The 21,332-nt window shown below is 41.5% G+C and overlaps 1 protein-coding gene across 2 annotated transcripts; it reads right to left on the bottom strand.

The window, feature by feature from the left end:
* Positions 1-1,090: 1,090 nt before the first annotated feature.
* pdxdc1 (pyridoxal-dependent decarboxylase domain containing 1) lies at positions 1,091-19,722 on the bottom strand. 2 transcript variants are annotated; one of them, XM_037476236.2, is made up of 23 exons: positions 19,493-19,722; positions 18,749-18,825; positions 18,464-18,532; positions 17,668-17,769; positions 15,483-15,632; positions 15,027-15,216; positions 14,628-14,696; positions 14,461-14,539; positions 14,269-14,353; positions 14,080-14,128; positions 13,500-13,601; positions 12,194-12,319; positions 11,940-11,990; positions 11,397-11,457; positions 10,945-11,015; positions 10,250-10,355; positions 9,959-10,133; positions 6,696-6,814; positions 6,489-6,610; positions 5,856-5,948; positions 5,418-5,514; positions 5,105-5,200; positions 1,091-3,342 (listed from the first exon to the last, which is right to left on the bottom strand). In XM_037476236.2, the coding sequence occupies exons 2-23, from the start codon at positions 18,823-18,825 to the stop codon at positions 3,065-3,067; spliced, it is 2,367 nt and encodes a 788-aa protein (XP_037332133.2). In that variant the 5' UTR covers positions 19,493-19,722; the 3' UTR covers positions 1,091-3,064. The 2 variants fall into 2 exon arrangements, with proteins under 2 accessions (XP_037332133.2, XP_037332134.2); XM_037476237.2 differs by having other exon boundaries at positions 15,483-15,629.
* Between the last annotated feature and the right edge of the window lie 1,610 nt (positions 19,723-21,332).

Below are 21,332 nucleotides of genomic sequence, written 5' to 3'. Positions count from 1 at the left end.
CGTGGCACTCGATTCGGCCTTTTCAGAGATGAATGGTCCTGCCCTTCGGGTCCATTTATAGCGCCCTGGTCCGGCGCCCCCGCTATGACGTACCAGCGCCCCATTGGTTAAGTTTCACACGTGCTTCATGACGCGGTCACGCAGAGGCGTTCCCACAGCGTCTTTACGCAGCGTCTCGTTCCCTTGAGGGAACGAAGGTTACATACGTAACCGAGAGACGTTCTTGGTTCCTTTACAATCATTTTTTCGGGGATTGCTTGTGGTGTGTGTGTGTTTTCCAGGCAGGATGCGGTTTGTGACTGTTCCGGCGGCTGGTTAGTGGTTCGATGGCTGATTGGGACCCAGAACTCCACCCACTCGTCAGTGGTTGCAGCTGGCTGGGCTCTTTAAAAAACCCAGTTCTGGGCCAGTTGGAGGTCTCCCTGGTGCTGCTGGGAGCGGGGAGTAGATTTAGAGTGACCCCGGGGTATAGAGCACCCGTAGGTTTGCTTCTCTGTCTAGAAACACCAGCTGTAAGTCTGGTTAGGGCGCCTTGACCGTGTGCCAGGACGAGGTTGTATATTCTATGGGGGGTTAGTACAGGTTAGGGGTGGGGACCTTTTTATTTATTTCTTTGTTTTGGTCCCTCCAGCCCTCCCCTTTTCCCAGAAAGTTATTGTTTATTATTCATACAAAGACCGTGCCTACATAAAAGCGTGGTGTTTCCATACTTCTTTTGCAGGCATGGGTGGGCCCGAGCAGTGGGTTGTCATGTCATCAACAGCTCCTGTTAATCAATATTGTCTGAGCATTTCAATTTGTGTTGGTTTGACTGATGTTTCACTTGCTTTTGAAGAGTTCTTAAAAGCCTGAGATTGCAGACATGTGACATACATGGATGTAGTTTTAGAGTCTTAAAGGCCATTTATACACTCAGACCTACCCATTGAGTTATTTTCATTGTCTCGCTCAATATGCTTTTTATTATTAATACCTGACATGTTTGCCAGAAATCTAAGACTCATGTCCAATTACAAATGTAATAAAGGATGCATCCTGAGCCTGACATAAACACTATAAAACTTGACATTTATTCTGTCCGGAGACCAAATTTATATCAGTGTTTATTTTCTGTAAACTAATTGTAAAAAACATTCAAGAGAGAAGATTCTGCTTATCCAATACATCATTCAGACGGTGACAGGCAGGACAGCCCAGGATGTTTCCTTACATCTATTCAAAGTTCTTCATCAATCCTGTTCTTGTAAGTTTATGAAGTTATCAATTTAGCTTTGGAGTAGAACCAAATCACAGAAATAATCACTAAGATATTGCTTCATGTATACCATGTCAAAAATTAAATAAAGAAATGGAGAAAATAAAATGTTTACAGAAATAGTGCAATAATGCTGAAATCAATAATTTTGTAATCTTCATTCTCACTGTGTCAATGTCTTGTCAAACCAACATATTACAACTCTTTAGAGTAAATAGTCCCCCAAGATTACAGTTTGCTTTAGGGACGTCCATGAGGGATAAACCATTCTGCCAGACCCATTAAGGCGCATTATCTTCAATTAAGTTCCAAAAGCCGTGAAATCAATATTTCCCTTACTGATGATGGGCTATCAATAATGTAGTGTAAAGTTGCATCAAAATGCTTAATATCAGGCAACTGAGATTCCGTACAAGTCTCCCATTATAAGAATGGGGCGAGGACAATAGAAGAGACATTAGTGCTGGTCTGGCAGAATGTTTCCTGCAGTGAATACCTGTGGAGCAATAATCCTCATTACCCACGTTACAATATATTTGCATAACAAAAAACGTAATCTGATTTTGATTTATATTGTAAAATGGAGTAGTAGGTCCCATTACATAACTTTAAATTATGAAATATAAAGGTAATACTTCATTTCAATAAAGTTGTAATTTGACACTGTGGGAACAGAAAAATCTGGGGCGTTGGGTGACTTTACAGTGAAAAACCAGGACTATGGACGATTATTACATACTCAAGTACAATGGAATAAAACCATGGGCATCTAATGACATGTTTTACTTGATCCAAAACGTCAGTATAGTTCTCAAAAATACAACTTAATCCATGTTTTTGTAAAATGATATCTTCTAAAATTATTAAAATGTTATTATAAAAGATGTTCTCATAAAAACTTTTTTAGTTTGTAAATTCTTAACATTTTCTTCATAAAATGACAACTTCATCTCAAATTATTATTGAGCAGTTATCTTTGTTGAATATGATTAAATACTAAATAATCGCATGAAAAACTCATATTTGTAATTTTGGGACTTTTCGCACAAACTTACAAGGTTCTATTCATAATGTGACCCCCATTCTCTAAATCAAGTTTGTTTCAGTGCATCCAGGGAGTGCTTTATCAGTAGTTCTCTTTCAATGAAATAGATAATACTCTACTCCACCTAGACAGATTTTTCATTTTACATAATTACAGTTAATAATTTAATGTTTTAGATATATCATTTGTGTAGACTATTTGCTGTGAAAAATCTAAACATTGTACTTGGGAGTGCCACGCATTGCCTTAATGTGAAGCTGCTATACTTCCAGTTTATGATACAGTAAGTATTAAAAGGCGTATCTGGTCCTGAACCTATTCCTCCTTAGAGCTTAAGATCTATTAGATCTTAAGGGTATAATAGCGCTACTCCTTTGCTCTAGTCCAACAAGACGCGAAAGAAAGAGATCAATGTAAAAAGAAAAATGCTAGACAGAAGAAGACTTCATTCACTAGTTCACTGTATCCTTAGAGTACCTGTGAATACAGGACAAATCAGAGAGGAAATGATCCATCAATTTAGTACAGCGGAACATTTATCATTTTCTTAGAATCCCTAAATAATTAGAATGCACAGAAGTGTGCATCGGAGTATGGAAGTATTAGGGGAAGATTTTCCTTTGACATAGGACAGAGACAAACAAACTAAACTAATTCAATCCCCACTTTCCCTTCAAAACCAGAATAACAAACACCTTTCCTTTTCTCTGTTAGGCTGCAACCACTCGGAGGACAGCTGAGAACACCTGCAGACACAGTGCATCCTATTCCCCACTTTGCTCCATCTTTTGGCTATCTGGCGGCCTGTCTTCTGAAGCCACGTCATCCTCCAGCTGTGTGTGCACCTGCACCGAAGTCTCCTGGATATACCCTGGTACGGCAACACCTGCGGTGTGTGGGTCCTCCTCTACCACCGGAGAAGAGGTGGGAGGGTTGATGCTGGGAATAGCACTCGTGTCACTTGTCTCCTCAGCTGGGCCGATGGAGGACGTTTCACTAAAGGAGTCAGAGACTGCCCCTGAGCGCCGGAATAACCTCTGACCTACAAGGACAACGTAAAGAGAGGAGGTTTAATGTTATTTTATGCAGGTATCACAATTCTGTAAGCGGGACTATCACTAGCGACTATTTTCATGTTATTTATCACCTTGCAAGCTATCCAAAATCAACTAGTTGGAGGGGAAAGACTCAAATGGACTAGAAAAAAAGATTAGGGCTGTCAAGACATTTAATTGAATCTTACATTTGAGTTAAGTAATCTCGATTAAGTTTGTCTCGGTCTCTCCAATCTAATTTAGTGCAGCATGCGGTGGTTTCAGGGATCAACACATAGCAGAAGTAAACAAAGCTGCGCTAACTGCGGTCAAAGATTTTATAGCATTCATCTGGGCGACAATAATCGCATAGGAGCATTCAATTTGACAGCTTCTTTCCTTCCTCCCAGGAACTGCAACGTTAAGTATTTCTACACCTTGAGGATATATGGGTGCTTATTAAAACATCCCTTTACAAAACACCCGTCTCTAAAGCTGCGCTCTTGTCTTTTCAATGGGACTATTGTCATCCAATAACGCCAGGACGCATTAACGGTCAGTCCCGCTTGCAATTGAATAATACTGCATTCACACCAAAAGCAAAGCAGATTATTCACACGACTAGATTCAATGTAAAGTCAATGCACAGGCACAAATGATTGGGGAATAGTTACGTGAAAAAGCGAAAGGAGAAAAGCAGATAAATTGCTTTTTCACCAAAGTTGGAATATTTCTGAAAATACGCCCAACGCTGCGAAAACCAACGTTGAGCTGCTGTGCTCGTCATCACCGCCGTCCAGCTGCCAGAGCGTGAATGTACTTTATGAAAATGCCACTGCCAAAAAATATAATACACTGAATATCAAAAAATAAATACAAGTGAAGAATGAAAAAAAATATTTTATTCAAAAAATAATAAGAGTCAAAACTATATTCAATCTAAACATATTTTTTGTCCACTTATTTTTATTTTAAATACAGTGTTGTATTTTTCAATGTTGGACAGACAACAACAAAACCTAAACTTTCAGGTTCACATTTTTTTTCCGAATGAACAAAACTTTTGACCTGGATTTGGCTCCATACTAATGGCCCATCTCTTACCATGTTTCCATGTTCAACGGCTGTTCCCCTGACAAACATTTCCACTACAACCTTCAATGTTCTTGTTTGAATATAATACCACCCGCTGCAGCTCAACTCGCTACACATTTAGGTTTGATAATAGTTTAAGATTGTTTCAGCCCTAAGACCTCTAATCATTTGCTTTACTAGATAAAACTGCGGCATGCTGAGCGCCAGCTCAGGAACTGCAAGCTACTTTTCCCCCGAGCCTTTCCAGAGAGCCAGTAGCAGCGCAGTCAATGCCAGTTGACTTCTCAATGGTATTACGCCCTCCAACCCGACTCCACGTACTCTGTACGACCCGCTTCCCACGCACAACGGAGGCTGGACTCTTTTCTATTCGCTTGCCACTACTGCGGGGATTTTTCTTATTTCATTTCCTTCGCTTAGTGAGATGCTTAAAATCAGAAGGTTGCTTTGTCTGATCTAAGGTCTAATAGTAAAATGCGGTCCACGTGACTGCACTAGGGTACCGCTGTCTGCAGGACGTCAGTCACGACAGGGAGCATCTCAATGCTATTGGTTTTATGTTTTATCATACAGAAATCTCCTCCTGTACCTGTGTCGCTTTTTATGTGAATGATTTGCAGGAGGAGTTCAACTTTCCTGGTAGCAGCTTAACACTAAGGAAGGAAACAATCCTACCTGGTTGTTTACTTAATGAGGTGGAACCTTCTTGCAGAGACGGACTCCCTGGCTGGGCCTTGGTGGAGTAAGTTCTCTCTGTGGAGTCCAGGGAACCTATAGACACACAGTTAAACAGTAATACTGACAAATGCTCCCATACTTACTGTGTTACTACACACAGTGCTATGATTGTACAAAAATGACAATGAATATTCCCGTATATTCAGTAGGTTCTAAAATATATACCTATTTTAGACTTGAGTTTGAAATGTGACATGTAGTGACATAGGAGGTTCATCTACAACTGTTGCCATACAAGGGCACATTGTACCTGCAGCCAAGTTGAAGGACCTGCCCTTGATGGAGCTTTGAGATGGAGAGAACCAGTTCAACACAGAACCAACCAGAGGAAGCTGTCTCAGCACTCCCTACACACAGACACACAAAGAAACTCAATCATTTAAACGGTTTGTTTAGCTACACGTTGACCATCACACGCACACACACACACACACACACACACACACAAAGGAGGACATTTTATCTTGTCCAAGTTCCCTGCTTCATCTGCAGCCTCAAGCTCTACAGGGTCATTACCAACGATGCCAATGCCCACAAACACATCACTGGATCATTACTAAGCTTAGGACCGATTAACTTACATTCTCTTATTACTTTATCAACAGTCTACTGTGGACTTCTGCGTGTTTGTGCTTCAGCCATCAGTTAAAACAACGTGTTCAAATGCATTGCACACACACACACACACCTCTTCCATGAGTTTCTCCTCATTGGCTTTTTGCAGCTGCAGCTCGGCCTCCAGGATACCTTTCCTCACCACCTCTGTCATGTTGTCCAGCAGCTATAGGGGAAAGACTCATTGTTTAGAGATCACATAATCAAGTAATATTGTACATATTGATCCAACAGGAAGTTAGCATTGCACTGGTTCGCTTGATAAACAACAGAAGGGATTCTGGCAGAAAATAATCTGTCATGAGTGTTGATGATGAGTGTTGAATAGATCAGAATGTATACAGCAAAATGATTTTACTATTTGCATAATTTAATTTTTTACATTAACGAAACCACATTTTCACTAAGGTAACAAACCAAGAAGTTCTAATCTCACAACAGTGTTGGGCATAGTTGTTTAGAAGCTACTGAATAGGCTTAGGCCGAATGTTAAAAACACTGGAGTCCTCCAAATAAGTTGGCTGATATTTAATCATAACTGAATGCAAAGCATGAATGGGAAAGGGGGCTGGGGGGTAAGGGTTTGTCTACTGGTGCGCTCTGTTCACTGGTGCGAGCACTATGTGCACAGACATCAACACACAATGTAAACTATTCATTGAAAATCAGAACTTTAAGTATTCTCAAAAATCTATATAGCAGTTACCCTTTCACTCTCCTCTATATCTCTACCAAGAGAAGCCATGGTATCCACCAACTCTGAAACATCAACGTCCTCGGTGACCATACCAACAAAGATACAGTCCTCGTCTGTCCCAAACTCAGGGCCTGGGGAGAGGGAAAGAACAAATACATGGAATTGATAAATAAATACTTTCACAGGCCTCTGAGATGAAGAAGAGGTTCTACTAACCTGTGGAAAATTTGATGTCAGTCTCAAGGTGTTGTAGTTTCTTTAGCAGCTCACTGTTGATTTTCAGCAGCTCCTGCTTCCTCCTGCTCTCATCCAGTCCTTCAGCTCGAGGCTCATATCTGAACAACAACATGTCAGTTAAAGCCATGTCTTTCTCTTGTCAATCACAATAAGGCTGTGTTGTGGGCTGTCATTGATCATTTCATGATTAAGGATGTTTTCTGATAATTCAATGAATAAATAGTCTAAGTCACTACAAGATAGTACTGTACTCCTGCGTGAAGGAGACCCGCCGGGGCACTTCCGACCCTCTGTACAAATATGTACGATATCTATTTTAATTGTGCCGCTGATAAAAACGAAAGACTAATGTAAAAGTAAGCTGACATCATACACCAAAAAAACTGCGTGGTAAAGCTCTTCAAATGCAACATGTAATAACCACCGTAACAACTACATTTTACTTTATCAGAGCTAAAAGGTTAAATGCACACTAATACTGGTCTTTTCTTGAGGTAAGAACATGTGCAAGAGTCATGGCTGAGTTGAGGTAAAGTGTTACATGAAGAAATCTGCCGGTTTCTGGAAAGCAAAGAGAAAGATAACACGGAGCTCCGGGACGCAGAGTGCCAATGTCAGCTGTCAGCTTCATGAGCGACAACGCAGCATATCTCCTGTCTTCTCCTGTTGCTCTGCTTCCAGTGCAGCTTGTTTTAACTTGCACTTGTATCCAATCAGATCTAGCTCCTGTGTGTCTATATACAGTGCCCTGCACCTCCCTTGGACTATTCTACATTTTGTCATGGTAACCATAGATTCTAATTCATTTCATTGGGATTTTATGTATGGACCAACACAAAATAGTCCATCACCTGGAAATCGGGGAAAATTCAAAATGAATTACAAGTAAAAATCTGAAAAGTGTTTTTCAGTGCATTGGCATTACACTTCTCATTACCCCGAGCACACCGTCCCAACAGGGACACATGGTGTGGGGATGCTTCTCTTCAAATTAGTGAGAACTGAGGGATGGAGCCAAATTCAGGACAATCCTTGGAGAAAATATGATGCAGTCTGCAAAAGACTGTGGCCGAGGTTCATCTTCCAGCAGGGAAATGAACCTAAACATACAGCCAGAGCTACACAACATTTACATTCACTAGATGTGCACAGCTGGTGGAGGCGTTCCTCAAACGACTCGCAGTTGTATCTGCAGCCATAAGGGGTTCTACCAAGGGCTTGACATTAGCATCCGGCCACCCACCAAATGTGGGTAGAATTCAGTTGTGGCTGGTAAAGCAGTCACTCTCAGTGACACTTTGCAGGTGCAATTCTGTATATCTCTCTCTCATATATATATATATTTAAGTGTAGTGGCGTTATTACTGTGTCATGTACGGACCGCGCCCACTATTTTACGCTTTGGCGAGAGTCTGCACTCCCTTGGTTTAGCTTAGCAGGCTAAATACACAGCACTTCAGAGACGGGTGTGGCTTGGTGGTGAATACCCATTTAAGCTCAGGGCTGTTCGGCCAGCAGAGATATCCGTGTGTATGGAGCCAAATCCAGGCCAAAAGTTCTGATCATTTGGAAAAACAAATGTGAACCTGACAATTTAAGTTTTGGTCTGGAAGAAAAGAAAAAAAAAAAAGTTAGTTATATACCCGTTTTGTCTTTGTCTTACCAGTTTTGTTTCAAGCTTTAGACACTTGAACATTTGATCTAGTCTTGATGTGGGTGTTTACAATGGTCATTTACATTTAAATGGAATGTAAATCTAGTTGTCTCTTCTCTCATCCTACCTTGACGGTCGCACCTACCGGGTAACCTGGGGAGGATCAGTGTCGGAACCTTGTCCCCTTACAACTGGAGTTCCTCAGGGCTCCGTCCTAGGGCCCTTCCTCTTCTCAATTTACACCAACTCCCTTGGCTCCGTCATTCGCTCGCACGGTTTTTCCTATCACAGCTATGCCGACGACACCCAACTAATTCTCTCCTTCCCCGACTCGGACACTCAGGTGGCGGCACGGATCTCTGCATGTCTGACTGACATCTCCCAGTGGATGTCCGCTCATCACCTGAAGATCAACCCCGACAAGACCGAACTACTTTTCTTCCCTGGAAGAACCTCGCCCACCCAGGACCTGACCGTTAACTTCGGCAACTCTGTGTTAACGCCCACTCAGAGTGCCAGGAACCTCGGCGTGACACTTGACTCCCAACTCTCCCTGACTGCCAACATCGCAGCGACGACCCGATCCTGTAGATACACGCTCTACAACATCAGGAGAATACGTCCCCTTCTCACTCAGAAGGCGGCACAGGTACTGATTCAGGCGCTTGTCATCTCCCGCCTTGACTACTGTAACTCTCTGCTGGCGGGTCTCCCAGGCACCGCCATACGACCACTGCAGCTCATCCAGAATGCAGCAGCTCGACTGGTCTTCAACCTTCCGAAATACTCCCACACCACACCGCTTCTCCGTTCACTTCATTGGTTACCAGTAGCTGCCCGCATCCAGTTCAAAACATTGGTACTGACGTACCATGCTGTGAATGGATCGGGACCAGTCTACATCCAGGACATGGTGAAACCCTACATCCTAACTCGCACACTTCGATCTGCATCTGCCAAGCTGCTTGTTCCTCCCTCACTGAGAGAAAAGCACTTGACGAGATCGCGACTCTTTGCTGTCCTGGCTCCGAGATGGTGGAATGAGCTCTCCGATGACATCAGGACTGCAGAGAGCCTCTACATCTTCCGTCGAAAACTCAAGACACACCTCTTTAGACTCTACCTTGACTAAAACACTAGCAAACCGTAGCACTAACAAATGATAGCACTTAAATTGTACTTATAATGGCACTTTTCTATAACATGTTTTGTAACTGCTTATTTGATGAAAAATGTACTTTCTTGTTACTTGTTTTCTGAGTTTGTATCTATGTGGAAATGCACTTATTGTACGTCGCTTTGGATAAAAGCGTCAGCTAAATGACATGTAATGTAATGAAGTTCAAGTAAATTGTGGCAAAACTTTAATGTCAAGCCTTGGTTCTACGAAGTATTGACTCAGAGGGGTGAATGCTTATGCATCCAACATATTTCAACTTCTTTGTTCTCATTGTTGTTTCTTTTACAATAAATAGGTATTATGATTATCATATCTTGTTGATGTGCTGACATGCGTCTACTAACACAGTTGAATACACTAACTAGAGGTTCCTTTGAATCAATACAGGGAATGTCTTTACACTCTTACCGGACAGCACCGAGACCAGGCCAGCTATGCTGTTGTATGTATGAGAGCGAGGGAGAGTGTCGGTGGGATTCCTCTCTGAAGTCCTGTCTCAGGCACATTGTGGAGCACATCACAGGCACTAGCTCGGACAGCTTCTGCATTATGTCCTCGATATTCTCCTCTTGCGTCCCCAGAACTGGGAAGGAGGGAGAAAATCACCATCATGGTAAATATTACTGACGGTATTTAAACCTATTAAAACACATGTTGAGCAGCATAACTTCCTTGTGCTTGTGTGTGTGTTTAGGTTACCTTCAGCCGTCAGGAGGGGACTGAAGCGAACACATGTACCCTCGTCCTCAAGCTCCACCAAATCTACCCCACTGGAGGGAACTAACTGAAGCAGCTGTTCACCCAGCTACACCCAGGACAACATAGAGAGAAAAACATAAAATTGGTTACGTTCTTTTACTATCAATCAATCGGACATAACCACATGACACAAAGGTAAAAGGACTGCTTGCGTAGCACTTTCCTTTCTGTCTTCTGCCCTCTCAAAGCACGTTTTCACTAAACTGATGACATGAGCTACCATACATGTGCTATCAGTAGCATTCACACCAAGTCGTCACAGCTATGGGCGGATTGTGAGGTTGAGTGTCTTGCTCAAGGACACATGGACATTGATGCTAGCTGAGGCGGGGATTTCCCATAGTCTGCGCTGTGCTCTCTGCACTGAGCCAGTCACCTCTCGAAAAGAATTACATATACAGAGAGAGATGGAAATAACAATAACATTTAGCATTATATATCACATTATAATCTGGGGAACTAGAATTCATCCAGATATTTTGCTAAAATAACCAATAAAGAAAGAGAACCAATAAGCAGAATCAATGAGGATCCAGGTACTAGTCATGTCATTGATATAAAATTATGAATTATTACAGCTTTAACCAGCATTGGCAAAAGGTAGAGTACATGTCAAAAGAGCAGGTGTCACTCACCCATCTGTTGAAGGCATCAAGCACCTCTTTCTCCCCAGCACAGTGACCTTCGACTGAGCCCCCACTGGATGCTATCAACAGAAAAAGGGAAACTGTGACTAGAGGAAGAATTCAACAATGTACTATAATTATTTGTTCATAGTAATATAATTATCCTGATATTATCCCAGTAACATGTTTTCAGTGATGGCTAGGATCAGGAGGCCCAGACCACCAGAATGATGTGTGTCATGTGACGGATGTTCCATATTTAAGTCATGTGAGGACAACAAAGCTAAGAGCCGACTGAATGGACTTTTAAGCTGATGTTTATCTGCTGAGGTTTCAGCAGATAAAATAACAATAAAAAACATCGCAATCAACATCCTAGTCTAAGGAAGATCCCTGTTTGCGATTTACTTCATGAAGGTTGGCTCAGTCGTTATTTGGGCTTTGGGGGGTGTGAACCTTACCAGAACTGGTTTTCTGGGAAAACTTGAAAAGCACCACAGGAGAGCCGAGTTCGTCCTCCACCTGTTGGGACACACAAACACAAGGTGAACCCAAGGTGAATCTGAGACTAGGGGATCAATGTCATCATACCTATCCAGTGATCTGCTGTATGACATGCAAAACAATGACTAGGCCTGTTGGTGGATGTCAAAGGCCTGATAAATGCTGTGTCTCTTTGTTTGTGTGTAGGGGGCGAATACTTTTTAACAGGCATTGCAGCAGTAATGTACAGGGCAGTGCTGTAAAAGGGTCACTGCAGAACTATAACATACCCATTCAGGATTTCCTTTTACTGAGGCATAACACAAAGTTGAAGGTGTAAACAGAAATATCCTCTTTGGCTACAAAACAGTCACCTCACTCACAGTGGGTTATTGCTGAGTTGGTAGAGTCGTACTGTTTTTGCTCCGTATGACCATACTGTTCTCACAAAAACTCCCTTTCACCTTATACTGTGGTAAACATTCTTCTACCATTCATGGCAGAACAAAGAGAGCACCTACCAAGGTTTTGATGGAGGCAAGAGTTTTTAGCTTTGGCAGGAGTTGCTGGGCCTAGGGGGGCAAAAGAGATTAGAGGTGAAACATAACATAAATCAAGGTAAATAATATCTTCTCCTCAATGACCCATGTGCAAAATTGAATTCATACAAAGATTCAAAAGGTTTTGTTTTAAATAGTTCCAGCTGTTTGGGAAACACACTTCCATATTGAAATGTAAAAAGGCAGTTGTTAGGTGAGAGCCAAGAGATGCTCACCAGAACGGTGGAATGTCTGATCTTCTGGACAATTCCACTGTGACCAAGGTACTGCAGGGAGAGCCAGAGAGGCAGTGCTCGCAGCTTTGCCACCGGCTGGCTGGAGGTCAAACCTGCAGCCAGAGACTAAACATACAGACACAGAGCAGTGAGTCATTCAACTTTGAGGCTAGATAGGTAGGTGTTCTCGAGAACCATTCAATCAACTGCACACGAGGCAGGTCTATTGCAAGGACGTGCCGTGTCTTGGTTGGTCATTTTTGGACAGGTGACGTGTTCAAGATCAAAAAATGCAACAACAGATGGCACTCAGTGTGGCAGTGAAGGGCAGGGCTTCAGAGCTCTGCTGACTAAAGGCAGAGACAGTAAATACATCTGTTGACATATCAGAAGTTGACAGATCCTTTCTCTGCCTACAAGTTGCATGATTGCTACAGCTTAGCAAGATGACAATTGGCCGGAAAAGCTCAAATTGAAGCTGGCTTTGTTTGAGAGTGTCAATACGCGGGGTGCGAGGGAGGACTCAGATGCGGAGTATTTGTTGAAAAATAAAAGGACTTTAATTGTCAAAACTCAAAATCAAAATCGCTCCAACCAAAAAAGGGGAGGAAGTAGGAGAAAACAAAACAGACAAAAAAAAAACTGGGACCTGGACTTGAAAACACAAAGGACTTACTTGACATGGTACAGAACGTCGACATGTAATGTCGCCACACATGACAAGAGACTCACGGGGCTTAAATACACAAGGGAGGTGCAGGTGATTGGACACAGGTGGAAACTATCAGGCACGGCAGACAATCACAGGGGAAGACAGGACAAGGCAAGAAGTGAAGTTACCCAGGGACACAAGAGACATTGAACCATAAAATAAAACAAGACCCCAAACCGTGACAGAGAGGTGCTGGGCTGTGGCCGTCTATTTTCATAATTTGACAACACATTCATCAGTCCTTTGGAGTATTACTGTTGTTGGTAGTAATTTGGCATGCTATTACTTTTCTTTAAAAAAAGTTGGGTTTTCATTATTCTTAACAATACAATGCATCTTATCCATAATTTGCAATCCTTCAGGCTTCGGCCTGAAAGTGTTTATTGTTGCCATGTTAGAGTGGAAACGGATGCCTAAATGGGCTTAGCTGAACAAATACGGGTAGCAATATTAAACCATTTAAAAATACCATCAGTCATACTTTCAAGGACCGTAATGTATTGTCACATCTTGTCAAATTATGAATTGGCAAAACTAAGATCAATTGCCAAGTGAGTGTTTCGAATCAACTTTTGTGCAATGAGATGAGCCTACCAGTGCTGGGTCTTCATGTCTGTAGAGGGTAACAGCAGTAACGGCAGGGAGTCCTAACCACTGACCTGGTGTCAGTGTCATACTGTCACTCCTGCTAGCTGCCTGGAGAGAAAAGAACAACGTTAACTGACAAACACTCGTCAAGACCAACGGTTTCTTTTCCTATAATCAAAGTGAGGTGAGAAACTACTAACATGGTTTTTCTTTTCTACACTGGGCATATGAGATTGGACCTCCTTTTTAGATGTGGCATTTGTGACAAAGATTGCTTAGTTTATTTATAAGTAATGAGTTTTGGTTTGAGTAATGAGTCTGGGTTTTGAAATCACTTTAGCAACTGAACAAGATGGTAAATATACATTTTTTTCAGCTTGTATGTGAAAATACCTTTTCAATACGTCCTAATGCTATTCCAATGTCAGTAAAGGAGGAGAAAGTCTACATTAGGTCCCCCAATCCTTCAATGAACATATAGTGTGTGATTATTAATGAGAACCTGTACTTTTATTATTGAGAGGTATTCATTTAACATGTCTGCATCTATTTGTACTACAGCAGCGTTTAGGCTGTAATAGCTTACCATGATAGCAGAGGTAACCTGATCTAGTGCCAGGGTTGCCAGGTTGACCCTGAAGAAGAAAACAAACACCATGCCCTCAATGGTCAGTATATGATCAGCACACATCTACCGCATTTCAGTGAGTTCATGTTAACAATTAGGTGCAGAAATGAAAAACATTTATTGCAGCAAGTATAATAATTGACCGACCCCTCTACATGGAGCCACATGCTGTACTGATCACACAGGTCCTTCAAACGAGCCAACTTGTCTGTATGTCCTGCCCCTGGGGTACCTGGGAAAGAAAAATGTCTCATAAGCAAGGGATTTGCATTTAAATAAATATATTGATTAGTGTAGAAAGTGAAATATAGAAGGGATTTAACTGGGATTATCCTTCACCTGCGTTGGCAACTAAAAGCAACGGAAGCTTTCTGCCATCGATGTCCTCTTTGATCAGTTTCTCCAACATGGCAACGTCCTGACAGACAAAGAGGATGAGAGTTAAAGCTCACTAAATTCTACCATCTGACAATTGTTTTCAAAATTCATTTTATTTTAAGTGTTACCATTTGGTGTTGTGATCCAAAGACGGTGTTGCATGGGACTGTGCAAAGACTCGAGAGAGGCAGGCCAAGCTGATGGCAGAGACTGTCATTAAAATAATGCTAATTTTCATTTTTGTACGCAGCTGGATATAATAGTTGTGATTTCCACGTCAAAAATTATTCTGAATATGTATATTATTAACAATAATACATCAGACACTCTATTAAACTCATAGATTTGGTGTCGCAACGTCTCACAAAATACTAGTGCTAAAAGGATATCTAGTCAATACCATAAATATATTGTCCTTCTTATTAGAGCCCAATAGCAATATTTCTAAAATCCCAGTGGAGGCATAGGATTGCAGCACACATGGGCTTTAATCTTCATAATGTGACATTGTGATTCATTCCTCCTACCTGGCTGCACAGATGCTGCCCCAGACCAGGCCTGCCGGAGGCACTCGCGTAGATGACTGGCTGTCTGGAGCTGAGGACTGAATAGCCCTCGGAGGCATATTCTTCATAACGAGCGTTAATGACCAGCCGACACACTTTAACCAGGCCGTCCCGGTCATCCTCATGGAAGTAGGCTGACCCGTTCTCATACCTAAGAGACGGTTAGAGAGCAGAAAGCTCCACCAATACGTTGTCATGTCAATTCTACAACACTGTGCACTAATAAGTATAATGAATCTGAAATCTAGCATTGCGTGGTAGCTATTGCTTTCATACAATTAATAATATTAAAATAATAACAGTAAGAGACCTTTTTCCACATGGTGCTGGTTTTGACTCTGTGATGATAAACACCAGCACAGCAGTAGAGATTAGTTTAGATCCTTAACTGTACTGCGCTTGTAGCCACAGATCTACCTGAACAGTCTGCACAGCCACAGTGTGGTATCAGACAGGATCCGGGTCGTCAGCTTCCTCAGTCGCTCTCTGTCCAACACCGAGATGTAGGCGGCCAGGCTGTGACCCAGTAAGGCCATGTGACCCTGTTCCCCCACATGCTGCATCCTACTGGAGATAAAGAGCAGCTTCACCATATTACTCTAGTCCTTTATTTTCATAGTGGAGAAATTGCTCTCTGTTTCAAAAAAAGAAAATGCATTAGCTTTAATGCAACTTTTCTCTTTTGTTCTACCAACCAGGACATGTTGCATGCAAGTATGAGCCTTTATGATAAGGAACTATAAAACTCTGAATCTTTATTCCTCTTCTATTCCTTTTTTCTATTTCTTCCGTACATATTTTGAACTGCCTCTCCTCCACAATATTTTCAGCTACAGAAACCGTTCAGCTAATAAAATATTCAGCTCCTTCAGGAGAGGGGTGCTATGACTTTTCAGATTTCTACCTCTTATGCTTAATTTAATATAAATTAATATTTATACTGTTTTTGTTCACCAATTGAGTTTCGTTTTGAAATCTACTTAAACTTTCAAATCCGTTTTCTTCCTCAATCCTTCAGACAGAGGCCTAAACTACTAAAAGGAATTTTGACATCTATTTAACTTTATTCAATATTACTGCTTATGTTTTTCCAACAGGTGTATTTGGCAGGCTAGAGTGGAGAGACTGAAAACATAGAGTGGAGAGCAGCTTCCGAAAATATTTAAAATGTTCCCAGTATTGCTACAATTCTCACTCTACATGCTTCATTTTTTGATTGATAGAAATAGTCTGCTGGTGCGAGCGCCACATGAACATATTTGCACACGTGTCAGTGTGAAACAGTCATGTGTGAAAAATGAAGAAAAAAAAAAAGAACACTAACACTTTTCAATTCCACACTTTTTCAGGGGAAGGTGTGATTTCAAGGCCTGCCCCCCCCCCCCCCCTTTATATATTATTTTTATAATGATAGGGGAAATACTGCACTTAGTAGTTTGCATAGTGCTAGCTAGCATTGCGCTGACTTTGGTTAGACAGAGATCCAATCAGTGTTGGGAAAGTTCACTTTCTACATGAACTAGTTCAAAGTACAGTTCACAAATTTTAAAATGAACTAGTTCAGTTCATAGTTCAAACTTCAAAATATTTGAACTAAGTTCACAGTTCCAACTAGTTCAGTTCATTTTTTCCATATGTTGCTGCAAGCTATTATTTTTCAAAATTATTGCCACAGCCCAGAACCACAGAGAGCAATTTTTTATCAGTTTTAACACTAAAGCTATGCATCAGATTTAATCTTCAAATCCAATTTTGAATCCTTATCCAACCAGGGTTTACATTAGCATTGAGGGGACAGCATTTCCCCTTTGTTGCTTTAATGATGCTGTCCATTCACTCCACACTAGCAGCAGCTGCAGCGTTCACCCCTACAGTACATTCTCAAACACATGCTGCTTGAATGGTCTTTTTTAAATAAGGAATAAAAACACGACAGTTATCATTAAGGTGCAAATGTTTGCAAAGAAAGGTCAGATTCCTCCCATCCTCACCAACCTTGTCAGTAACTTCATAAAACTCATTTAAATTATTATACGCCGCAGGTGTCGCCTCCATGCATTTCTTTTTTTTTTGATGACGCATGCGCGGTGCGACACTGGTGGCTGGTGTTGCCAGAATCTGTGTTTTTTCCGCTACTTATTAAGGCGCGTTTACGGTGTGTTTTCTATAGAAATCTGGCACCCTATTGAACGATGTTGACCTGAAAGAACGTGCCGTTCACAGACACCAGAATGAACGAGTTCACAGTAACGTTCATCGGGCAGTAATACAGTACGTTCAGTTCACGTTCGCCCAAAATATGAACGCGTTCATGAACGCATTCAGGCACAACACTGGATCCAATATCTTAGATTTTAAGGCGGCCGCCAGAGTTTTTGAACGGTCAGATTTTGTAATTCTTTTTTTACCAAACATTTTCTTTATAAGGAATGTGTATTGCATGCTTCCCAATTCTGTATTTTTTAGAAATATCTGGAAATTAATCTCAGCCTGCCAGTATTTTATCATTTCAGTATTTTCAGCAATTTTTTGAAATCTTTTAGCTTTCAGCATTCCAAATGCATTATTTTCAGCAGGAAATGCATTGTGTAGTTGTACTTACGGTTGACTTGACTTGGGCTTGTCATACTCCTCCTCCTCCTCTTCCTCATCATCATGAATGAGGTTGTGAACCAGATGCAGTATAGTGGCAACATCCTGACCGCTACACAGGAGAAGCAAAGGAAAAAAAGTGACGAGCTTCATCACAACATACAGCTATCCTATGAACATCTTATTCATACTCATGAATTTGTAACTGCCGGAGAGCAGTTGAAAACTCCAGTCCTCCATTGACTCCAATGTTAACCTCACTGAAGCATGCCACAAGGAAAACCGAAGTCCCACAGTTTTAAGTGGTTAAAACTGTGGTTAAAATTGTGGTAGGAAAATGATATGCCGTTGAAGTTCAGGAAAAGCAAGTATGTGATATTAGTATTACTTTAAGTTCATATTGCAGCTTATTGATTCATTCCTCCTCAAGCAGGAGGACATTTACAAACTGTCCTGTTATTTGGGTACGAATCCAGGATTTTTTTTGTTAGTATTTGTGGATTTCAGGGATTCACCAATGATTTTGTATTTATTTTCTTCTCTAAGCTAGCAGGAAAACATGCAACTAGTGCTCCAGGGCACACAAAAAAAACGTCATCAACTGTCTTTGGCCCTTGGCTATTGCAAAAGGAAAGGCTCACCTACAAAAAAACAACAAGAATAAAGGAAAGAAAGTAGAAGTATTCGTTTCCCTGTGGGTCACGCTGAGCTACCATATAAAAACATAGTCAACCAAAAAGGAAGCAAAATCCCTTCGAAGACTTAAAGCATGCTTAATCATACGGGATCATGTGTGTGCTTCTTACTCTCCCTGCAGGGGTCCAGGGATGCTGGTTCTGTTGAAGCGCCACTTCACTGGTCCGGTCTCTGGCTCTCTAAATAGATGCAATAGAGAATGTTGCTTAGTGTGCTCATTTGTCAGAAGTTTAACATAAGACAGACATACAGATGTGTTCCCTTGTTTTGCTTGATGTTAGCTCACTGTGAAAAACTTTTATTGCCATAAACCTAAACATAGCCTGCGTTTCAGCAACATCAAAAAGCTATGGATGGAAGCATAAAAAATAAAGTAAAAAAGTTTCTTATCTCACATCTGTCCGTCTCCCAGGATTCTCATGGCTTCACTGAGATTCTTTCCCACCTGAGCAAATGTTGAGTTCACCATCATCTAAAATGTGTGTGTTTGTGTGGGGGGGATTGAAAAGAGTATTAGAACAAACATTTTAAAACCCCTTCAGACTATACCTTGACTAAAAACACTAATAAATTGTAGCACTTAAATTGTACTTTTTTGAAATGCAAAGTTGCTTATTTCGTCAGTGAATTGACGATGTGATGTAATGTAAACCAGTGTGCTCTGTGTGCATGCATAAATAGACACATGCTGGTACTCAGGCTACTGAGCTTTCATCATTCGCTTGGACATATTGTTTTTATTATATTTTTATTATAGCTTTCATCGTAATACTCATGAAACCTCTCAAAATGCAGATGCTGTTGTAGATCTGACTACATGTATTCCAGAGCAGTATCCTGTTGGACCAAGAAGAAGCATTAAGTTACAAAAGAGTTCATTCCTTATTTATACGAGGCACCCATTAGTCAACAGAAGGATCCTGTCGGAATGAGCAGCAGTCCACTGCACTTCCGCAATGTCCACAGCTGTCGCTCAGCGGAGACATTACGACAGCGGGAGCAACGTTACACTTAATATACCCGTTATACGCTGCTTCCTCTCAGCTACCAGGTTCAACCCGCCCAGCAGCCCCTCAGAACCCGCAAAGCAGCCCATCTTCCAACCCGGCTGGCGGCTAGCTAGCCGACCGACCGCTTACCTTAACGCAGAGGCTTGTCCGGCTCTGTCACGGTCCAGGGAAAGGACACGTAACGTTCGTCCCTATAGACGTGTTTGCTGAAGCTTGGAGTCGGGCGTATGTGGTGCTCTGGTTTCCTTCTCTACTCAACAGAACCGGTCCGTTTACTTCCTGGATGGCAGTCGACGTGCGTTCCACGCTGGCAGCGTCGACGTCACGCTCTCCCACGGAACCAGTCAGCGCGAAGCTGATGACGACGCTGTATTCTATTAAACTCAAAAGCTGTGGTTGTGCCGTTGTCATGTATGAATATTTCCAGAGCTGTATGCATAGTAGCCAATCAATAACTGGCAGCAGGGACGCCAGGGATTTACTGCTTTATTTATTACGATAAATTACTGTGCGATAACGGCGTGCCAGGATGGTATCGTTTATTTAAAACCCAAAACGTTTGCATTCAATACAATTGTCACAATTAAAAGACAAATACTATTACTACAAATACAATACTACTATTAATACTATTATTAAACATAATTGGTGAAGTTTATTTAGTGCCCTTAAGACAAATAATAAAGAGCCATGTTTTATTTCCTAACAACGCTCAAAATGCATGTTTGGAAGAATAAAATTGTAAAAACAATGAGACACTGATTTTTTTTTTTTAAATGAACAGTGTGTAATACTGAATGACATGTGTGTCTATTTTCTGTGTGTAGACTGATTAGTATGTATGTATAAATACCAAAATGACAACTTCGATACTATACCTGTGTAGCAGTGTAGAGTTGCCAGGTCATTGGGTGACCCTTCTGGTAATTAACACCAGGTGGCTGTAATGTAATAAAGTTTAAAAGTGGCACACCTCCACCAGCTCTTCCTCTTGCACCCCTGTCCTCTTTGGTGCGGCCTTTCAGGGGACTATGCGTGCTGCTCTGTGCTCCCGTATGTCCAGCGGCTTATTTAATTGGTAAGTGTCCCTCTCGTCTTGGCGTTGTTGATACTGTCTGATGGACACTAGTGTGGTCACAGGTCAATGCCAGCGTCAGCCAGTGTCCTCACTCCTTCTTGTGTGTAAGTGTGTGTACTAAAACAGGTATGTGGGTTTTTAGTATACACGAGCAACCGCAGTAATTCCAAAGCAAAATTAACTGTATTTTCTTGAAATTAGGAGTTGCTGTGATCAGCGGATTGGAGTCGCTGCTGTTTTGTCTCCGGTGAAGTTTTGTCTCCGCTGAAGCTCCACCTCCGGGGAAGCTTTGTCTCCGCGCCATTGTCCCTACTGAGGCTTTACCTCCCCTTGAAACGTTGTCTCGCCAAGCTGCGCTGTATGCGGTCTGTGTGGCGTGCCGAATATCTGTCGCCACGCCGTCTGGTGTAGGATATTAAAAAATGAATTGATGACCAGGTTCATAAATTAACTATAGATAAAATGCATTTAGTGTACAACAAAACACAACCATGATTCTGGGCATATGTATTCAATAAAGTAATGGGAATGTTGTAAAACCACTGTAATTTTTAAACTGTAATCAATAGAATAAGATCAATGCACAGTTATGATTGTATTCAATGTAATGTGATCTACTGAAATGCATTTATGTAATACTTGATAACACAACAACTGATAGACTGAGAGGCCTTCAAAATCCGAGCTACTTTGAACTCAACATTCAGCGTAATGAGTCATCACACCGTTTTACCTAGGTAAAACTTCAAATACCTAGTCAACATGAACACACCTGATGACGTCATGTGCCCAGAGGCGTGGACACTGCCTACCGCACCACCTTTAACCCAATCACCACTGAAGAACTCTGTAACCAATAGGATAGCTAGCTCACCTTTTTCGATTGTCTAT

This window comes from Pungitius pungitius, chromosome 12 (genome assembly GCF_949316345.1).
Source record: "Pungitius pungitius chromosome 12, fPunPun2.1, whole genome shotgun sequence".
In the NCBI taxonomy this organism is placed as follows: Eukaryota; Metazoa; Chordata; class Actinopteri; order Perciformes; family Gasterosteidae; genus Pungitius; species Pungitius pungitius.
This window is presented reverse-complemented; position numbering and strand designations above follow the sequence as displayed.